Source organism: Anser cygnoides, chromosome 3 (assembly GCF_040182565.1).
Source record: "Anser cygnoides isolate HZ-2024a breed goose chromosome 3, Taihu_goose_T2T_genome, whole genome shotgun sequence".
In the NCBI taxonomy this organism is placed as follows: Eukaryota; Metazoa; Chordata; class Aves; order Anseriformes; family Anatidae; genus Anser; species Anser cygnoides.
Genome location: NC_089875.1, coordinates 117921853 through 117930611, shown reverse-complemented (window position 1 = coordinate 117930611; position 8759 = coordinate 117921853). Strand labels below are relative to the sequence as shown.

Below are 8759 nucleotides of genomic sequence, written 5' to 3'. Positions count from 1 at the left end.
TTTAATGACTGGCTCATCTCAAGTCTAAAAGGAACTTTACCAGCAGTGCTGGACATATGTTTGCACAGAGATATCCCCAAAATACTAGAGATGTGTAGTAAATTCACCAGAAAGCAGAAACATTAGGCACACATTCCCTTCACAGTTGCATCCTGCTTCCAGTCATACCCATTCAAAACCAAAATGCAACAAAATTGTGGTTCAAAACTTGAATGCCAGTAGATTCACAGGCTTACAAGACCATGGGATAATTTGGGTTAGAAGGGGCTGCAGGAGGTCAAAGTAGTCAGCCACGAAACCAGACCAGGCTCCTCAGCGTTTTATACAATCCGACTTTGGATCCAGATGGATCCAAACAGAGTTTTGGAAGTACACAGGTGTAACAGAAAACACAGTCTATCTCCAGATCAAAGTTGAGTGCCAGAGTGGTATAACAAATCTGTCATTGTCCTATTTCCCAGTAGTGATCTGATTTTGGTACACTTCTCAGGCTGAGATCTAGGTGCTGGAAGAGGTGGCCCAGAACAGTAATTTATACAATATAAGGAAATACTGAAAGTTATCAATGTCCTCTGGAATTCAGTCTTCAGATATATTTGGAAATAAAATCAGATTCTGAAGCAGTGACATTAATTCCTAGTCCCCACCTCACCTAAGACACTTCAGTCAAGAGCGATGCTTTGCATTCATCCAGCTCTAGGGTGCCCAGAGGACACACCACTGAGGGGTAGGACACACATAGCTAAAAGCTTTCCTGCCGTTGTAGGATCCACTTGGTTCAAGAAAATTCTCAACATGCCAGTTTTTCTCTCATGAATCTTTGAATAGCTGCTGGTCAGGAAAATTAATTTACTGACAACAACAAGAGAAAGGAGATAGACTTGTCTCTGTAAAGGACAGAAAAAAAAATCTTTCGTTCAGACTTGTAGATTTCCCTGCTTCTTAATTTCACATATTAATTTCTCTTAGGCCATCCTAGGGAAAGGAAAGGCTTGAGGACTTATAACAAGACAGGCAGATGGGATTAGAGACATCCAAGTATTGTGCTGCAGATATCCCAGAAAATGGTTATACAGAAGGAATAATTAATTCTTCAGTCAGAAGCAGTATAATGGGAATATCCATTACAGTTTAATTACAAAACAATTTTTAAACTTACAACCACTCCTGAATCTTTTGGATTTTCCATGAGCAGTTTGCTCTAAGCAGAGACATAAGTGGTTACTATATTTGATTTTAGGCTTATGCTGTAAGATTTCTGATTTCACCCAGATTATTAAATTCCACCAAAGTACTCCTGCAGCATGCAAAAGGTTGTTTGAATGCAGACGTATGTGAGGTTTGGTTATTAGTGAGGTTTGGCTAGAAACTGAAAAGGTGTGTGAATCACTCTGAAAAATGAGCAGGGAAGAAAGTGGGCATTCATGCTTTTCAGCAACGTTACAGATGGCAGATTTGCCTCCAGGACATTACCTTGCACTGGAAAGCCACAGCTATGTAATTTCTTAGCTAAAGTGGTAGTCACAAGCCTGCTAAAACCCTTTCTTCGATGTTCTGGAAGAGTATAACTATGAATCATGGTGGCAAACTGGTCTGTCAGGCTCCAGGAGAGGGGATACCCCTTGTCATCTAAGACACAGACACTGGGAAAGCAGCAAATGAGGTTAGCAAGGTACTTCTCGCACCTCGGATTGCCTCCCCTCGACCAGGTTTTGTTGAGCAGGCTGGAATGGGAGATGTCCAGGTAAGCCAGGGTGAATTTAGGGTCCATCCTAAGAGAACACAGAAAATGGATTAGGAAATAAAAACTGTGTATCACATTCTCCAAACTACTACACTAGATTTAAAGCCACCTTCTCCAGCTGAATGGGTTTCCAGGTCTATATTAGAAAGGGGAATGAAAGAGACCTGAACTCAGTAGTCTGGAGTTTTGTGAATAACTGTAGAGGGGAAGAATGCTCCATTTTAGGTCTTTGCTTATACAGACTCCTGAATCCACACAACACATTCCAGAGATGCCCTATTCCTTACAAGAAAAGTGAACATTGTTAAGGAAGACAAGTAGCCCCAGTGTCATATAGCTGGCACAGAGGATTTGATTTCCAATCTCTCATCTTCCAAGACCCATAGAGTCTCTCTGGATTTTGAATCCACTACTGAGAAATTTATCCCAGGAAAAAATGGAGCCTCCAGTTCCTCTGCTCTTCTGCTCTGATGTCAGACAAATCTCACTGGCAGAGGAAATGTAGAGAACTTAGAAAGTTTCAAGCAGTTGTGTAAAGCCCTCTTGTGAAAAACAAATTTTGTGGGAATCCCAGATCTATCTACCAAATCTAAGGAGCTTTGACACAGGAAAGGAGGACTGTGGAGCTCATGTATACATCAAGAGAGGAGGGGATGGGGACTATTCTGAAATATAAACCTGCGAAAGTGATAGATGTTAAAGAATGACACTGGTAAGTTTTAAGTTTTGAATTACTTTCTTAGTAAGCAATTCCTCAGTCAGATTTTTATCCCAGTCACAGCGAAAGCCTAGCAGTCTTCCTGTTATTTGTTATGTAAATATAGTTTCTATAAATATATTGTAATGACATTGATAAATGATATGGCATTCTTAGACATACTGAAGTTTGACATCTGGCAGCGTGTCTGGGTCTGAGTGGATAACCATCCGGAAGGAGGATGTTTTCACATCTACCTGCTTAGATAAAGCAACAGCTCTGGATATTCCACATATTCCATACTGGAGCCCTGTGATTACAAAGATAAACACGTAGATACTTTAAAAAGAATTTTATTTATTTGTTTTTGTAAATAAAGTCCACTATTACACTTTTTACAGAACTAGCCAGGTACCTGAGATCTCCAAAATTATAGAATACACACACATATATATATACGTTTGTGTAATATATAATAAATATATTCTAAAGAAATACAGAAGTGTAGAATCATACCACATCCCGAGTCGGAAGGGACCCATAAGGATCATGGAGTCCAACTCCTGGCTCCACACAGGACCACCCAAAACCAGACCCTATGTCTGGGAGCGTTGTCCCAGCGCTTCTTGAACTCCAGCAGCTCGGTGCCATGACCTGCCCTGGGGAGCCTGTCCCAGTGCCCGACCACCTCTGGGTGCAGAACCGTTCCCTAACCCCCAGCCTGACCCTCCCCTGTCCCAGCTCCATGCTGTTCCCTCGGGTCCTGTCGCTGTCCCCAGAGAGCAGAGCTCAGCGCCTGCCCCTCCGCTCCCCTCGTGAGGGAGCTGCAGGCCGCCATGAGGCCTCCCCTCGGCCTGCTCTGCTCTGGGCTGAACAAACCCAGGCACCTCAGCTGCTTCTCATACATCTTCCCCTCCACACCCTTCACCATCTTTGTAGCCCTCCTTTGGACACTCTCTAATAGTTTTATGCTCTTTTGATATTGTGCCGCCCAACACCGCACAAAGTGCTTGAGGTGAGGCCTCAGCAGGCAGCAGTGTCTGCGTTCAGCTTCCAAGCACAGGCTCTCATTAGATTTCTAATTACCACATTAACTACTGCTCAGCTCAGTCTGAGCAGTAACACAAACAAACAAACAAAAATCCTACAAAAGCCATAGCTTAGAACTTGTATTTTGTATAAGTACAAAAAAAAACCTTTATGCAGAGCAGAATGGCAGGAGCTATACTCCATTAAGACTTTTTAAACCAACAAGTTCATCTATTCTGTTTCCTTTAAACCAAGTAAGGACTATACCTTGAATCTGAAAAATTTGTCCCCAGTTGATGGCATTTGTGTTTTCGAGTAGCTCCCGGTAAGCATGTGGCTCCTTGTAGAAAACTGCATGTGCGTTAGTATAATGGTCAAGGTCATCTGTCTTATTATGGGGAGAAAAAATAAAGAATTAAACATTCCTCCCTTTCCACACACACAGCTTTCACACTGGAATCAAAACTCACTGAAAGGTAATCCCTGAGATTCATCAAATGGTTGGAGCTTCAGGATGGATTTTTTTAGGACGTTTTCCTTGGCGGTTTCAGTAATAGAAAAATCTATTGCTCTCCACAGTGTCAAAAGTAGCAGAAAGCAGCAATGGAAGTAAGCCTTCATATAACCAAGGCACAATAACCTAGGCCTGGTGGCAGTTTCTTGAAGCTCTTGCTGAATTCATTGTTCAAAACCCCCCTTTTCTACCAGTTGTCCCAAAACCCACACTATGTTATTTGGTCACCAACGTCAACATGTTTAGACTGCACATGTTCTGGTAAACAAAATAGCAGCTATGCCCGTTCTCTGGCCTGAGTTGAAATAGCACAGTCAGTGCATGTCAATACTGTTAAATTCTCTTAGTCTCCAAAACAGGATGGCAACAACATCCAAACCTGGGGATCGTCCTTGTCCTGTGCTGACTCCTGCACTGCTGGCCTAGGAGCACTGGCTGTTCCAGACAGCGTGCCAAGGATCTAACAGCACGGGCAGCACTCATAGTACCTGATGTGAGACCACACCAACAAGAGCCTGTCTCCTAGCCTGGGGTTGGGGAGGCACCCACAAATGAATGCAACTCAGAGACTGTTTTATAATGGTGGACAGAGGGGGCTAAGGCAAGGCTTCTCCCAGCTTCACTTTAGCACTGCCTGTTCTTGACTCCAGGAGAAGGACCCTTCCTTCATCTTGCAGCTGTATCTGCCCCATCACAGGCTCATTAAGGCTCTTTCTTTCTGTCTGCCTGTACAAAGGCTAGAGAGAGAAAAGAATCCTGGTAAGGCTCAGTCAAGTGCCATGAGTGCAGGCAAAATATGTCTCTCCATAAGCTGTGCAAGTTATTCTTCAGTCAGTGCAATCAGGATGCTTACAATTAATTAGAGCATGTACTTCACAGATAAGCTTGGTTAGGCTACAGTCACTAGTCAGCTTGCTTTAGGAAAGAGCAGCACTCCCTAAAGTGGACTTTGCTCTTGCATCCACTTGGGTTGTCCTGCTACACTTTATGGTTCCCACCCACTCCCACATAAAACTTGCCCCATTCACAAAGCTCTCAGAAACAAAGCTAATAACATGTATATCTACCTGCCTCTGAGGACGGGTGATGACAACTTTGAAGTCTGACCATGAATCTACCACCACCTCCTTCCTGAAGGGATTCCCTCGGTTGATGTTCATCACAGCTCCATAAACCTGTAGGATGAAGATCCAAGAGAAGTAAGACAGCTTGAGACACACTTCTGTGGCGCTTGTGTTATAAACTGGAGAATGAACCAGCAACACAGAGCTGAAAACACACTTTTAGATTTTCATATACAGACATTTATCACATAGATTGACACATTCACATCAGGTGTTATCTATCATGAAGATAAATCATTGTGTAATTATGGCAACCTTAATTACTTTGGAGGAGGTGGGGACAGGCTTGCTTCTTTCTTTCTTTTCTTAAATACGTGGATTTAGTTCAGTAAGCAGGGCCATGTGTATATCTCAGATGTAGTCATATAAACAGCAGCTATCAGTCAGACCAGAAGAAACACAACCTTCTCCCCAGAATACTGATTCCCAGATAAATGTCCCGATGTGCTGACGGAAGTACCACAGAAAACAACAGGTCAGTGCTGTGTTACCTTGAGGGACTCAGGAAAACTCCGCCGTAATATTTTCTCCAGCATCTGCAGCTTCGTGGAGGAGTTGAGCACCAACATCTTCCTTACAAACCTTCCTGAAAATCACACACACAAGGTGTAAGAGTCACTCAGAAAAGCAGCAGTGTGGGGTAACAAGTAATTTCATAACTGCTAATTTCATAAAATGCAATAGCTCCCACAAGTCCCTTGTTTCTTCAGAAGATGGATGTGAAGAGAACAGCGGGATGGTGTTATACAGAAGAAGTTGGAGTTAGAAAATCTTGAGCTTATCGTATTGTTCAACACCAGCTTTAGTGCAACATCTGCCAGGTCAGTTATAGATAAGTTCACAAAGACACAAAGAAGTCTTTCTCATACATCTGCCACCAAAACTAATGGGGGGGGGGGGGGGGGGGCAGTTTGAAGCTATTACAAAAATCCTTACCACCAATTACCACCATTTTTTTAAGCTACTAACTAGTAACGTGTAGTATGTTGATTCAGCCTTCAACATTTTAGGCTGTGATTTGGGACAGTACATCCTCCAGAGTCACCTCTTCAGCGGAGGAGATACTACGAGAATGACAGCCACAAATCCTACATGGGAAACAGCTGCCTAGCCCTGGTCATTTTATTTCTTTCCACCTTTGCTGGGAATCCAAACCAACCCATCCAAGACAACATATTTATTTACAGTCCGTAAAAGAGAGAGAGAGAGAGAAGCAATAAAAATGTATCTTCACTTAAAGAGTCCAAGAAGAGTTAAAATCTTAAGGCTTTCCAGAAGTACCACATCCTTTTTCCTCTCGTCTACCTCTCAAAAGTGTTCCAACTCATCCAAAAAACACCTCCCTATGCTGCATCAGTCTCTCTCTTTGCTCCTTGTCTTATTTAATCAAACATAAAAAAGAAAAAAATAGCCCACTCTCTGATCACATGTGCATATCTGCCTTTCTTGAAGCTCACACACACATTTTCTCACCATATTGAAGGTGAAATTTGCCTCTGTGTCACAACAGTGCTGTGTCAGTACATGTGTAACTATATGCCTAAAGGCAGTGTTGGTGTGTTTGAGTACGTGGCTACGTTTACATAAGGACAGTTCCTATAGCTCTATGTCTGGAAATACTTTCAGATTGAGAAATAAATATTGCACAGATAGACCACCTGATCACGTACCTGCTTTCAGTCTTGTAGCTCGCCCTTCCAAATTGCAATAATAAGCTTGAAGTTAGGAGACAGTAAAATTCATTTACTTTGTTGCTGCAGAAAGACAGGGTCCTTGACCAGAGTCTTAAAACTCTAAAATAGAATTTTCTTGATCCAGAGCGTTCTAAACTGGTATATTGCTCCTAAACGCTTACTTCTCTCTTTCCTTTGAGGAGCATGGAAATAAAAACCAGAACCAGCTACACCTTATGTAAGCGTAGTTAATGAAGTATTAAAAGGCTTGTGCAAGAGTACTTGAGCAGGAAGGGCTGAACCACATGACCTCCAGAGATCCCTTCTGACCTCAGCCGTTCTGTGGTTTTATAGACTCCAGCAAGAACAATTTTTTTTTTTTTCCATTAAGACATTTAATCTCTTTGTGCTGGTAACAATGATCTGCCTTGCATATATGTATAATTACCATTATTCTTCTCAGTGGTAGTGAAATTAAAGTGGTCATTTCTCATTCTCAGTGCTAAACGTCATACCATAAGGGAATTAAGAATCTGAGCTAAGCAGAGACATGTTCTGCCAGAGAGAAGAATCAACCTAGCTGTACAGCCCCAGGCATCATTTGAGATGGCACCCATTTACCCTGACATTTTGTTCATTCCTCAGTTCAGTTTGATGATGCTAACCTGTGTTGCCATTTTGATTAGGACTCAATAACTTATACCACAAGGTATAGAAGAGTATAGCATAAGGAACATTAAAGTGTTATGGGACAGCACATGCAGAAAGATGCTTTATTTGAGCACAAGGCAGTGTTGATATGGGATATGAATTGATATTCCTGGTAAATCTTAAGAAATCTGTGGTTGGTAACTTACCTACCTGAATCCAACGTTTGAGAAACTGAAGTTTCAGAAGCTTCCAGGTGTCACAAAAGTGACTCAGGATGTTCCGCAACCAAGTAGGAAACAGGACTCAAAGGCAGATTTACAGTTTGTACAAAAAGTTTAGTCATTTTCATGAGAGCCCTTCTGAATCAGGGAAACGAGGAGACACACACGCTAAAATTTATAGTATCTTACATACAATTTGCAATAAAACACCATGCAAACACATCTAACCATATTGTTACACCAATCCCGACTCCACAAATCATCTTCCCATGTTTTCACGCACAGCAGAGCTCCTGGCACAGGACTTCAGTTGGCTCCAGTCCTCCACTTGCGTCTCCCCGAGACCTTGCTCTTCCCTGGAGCTGAAGCTTTCACAAAAAAAGCACTTTTGGTGTTTTTTCACATTATCGTTTTGTTGCTCCTTGCACATCCCACCAAAGTGATCAGAGTCCGAAGTGGTCAGCGCTTTGCTCTCACACAGGGTCACAGCTACACGCCCACTGGTCAATGGGGGAACTCTTCTATGAGAAGGGTCAGCAATCTAAGCCAGGAAGTAAACTCTGATCATTCTGCAACTCTGCCCAGGAGTATCCACCATCAATTATTTGAGCTAAGCCTCCTAAAAAACAGATTTTATGCTCCTGTTTAACTTAGACTTATTTATGCATGCACAACAGCCGCAAAGTAAAAGCATCCACTGTCAGTCAGCCATAAATCGCCCAGTGCCAGGCAAATAATAATAATTAAAAAAATGTTGACAAAGTTTTATCAATGTGGCTTATGAAGTATAAAACTATCATAATAAAATGCTCACAAGTAGATCACCCTTATTGTAAGGAGGGGTACATCTTCATTTCACAAAAATTAAGATAGCTAGCATATGGAAAAAAAGCATTAATCCATACTCTGAATTAAATTACTTTGGTGTAGCAGTTATGTCTGTAAGTGCTCCCCTGGTAGAGTGATGTGATCCAAAATTTGAAAAAGCAGATTAGGTATCGAGAAATATTTCCTCATGTGATTGAGTATAAAGCAAGCAAGTATTCAACCTGGTATTCCTTCTCCTACACATAACAACTAGAGAGGCTTTTAATCGCTCATAGGAG

At 42.0% G+C, this 8759-nt stretch overlaps 1 protein-coding gene across 1 annotated transcript; it reads right to left on the bottom strand.

The window, feature by feature from the left end:
* Positions 1-256: 256 nt before the first annotated feature.
* On the bottom strand, positions 257-5902 carry GLYATL3 (glycine-N-acyltransferase like 3). Its single transcript, XM_013184431.3, has 5 exons — positions 5600-5902; positions 5040-5159; positions 3738-3858; positions 2625-2751; positions 257-1772 (listed from the first exon to the last, which is right to left on the bottom strand). The coding sequence occupies exons 1-5, from the start codon at positions 5675-5677 to the stop codon at positions 1349-1351; spliced, it is 870 nt and encodes a 289-aa protein (XP_013039885.3). The 5' UTR covers positions 5678-5902; the 3' UTR covers positions 257-1348.
* Positions 5903-8759: the final 2857 nt, after the last annotated feature.

Coding starts and splice junctions, on each gene's coding strand:
- GLYATL3 (XM_013184431.3), bottom strand. CDS start 5,677: ATGTTGGTGCTCAACTCCTCCACGAAGCTGCAGATGCTGGAGAAAATA. Junction 2,752..3,737: donor ACAAATTTTTCAGATTCAAG/GTATAGTCCTTA, acceptor TTGTAATCACAG/GGCTCCAGTATGGAATATGT. Junction 1,773..2,624: donor CTGCCAGATGTCAAACTTCA/GTATGTCTAAGA, acceptor GTGTTCTCTTAG/GATGGACCCTAAATTCACCC.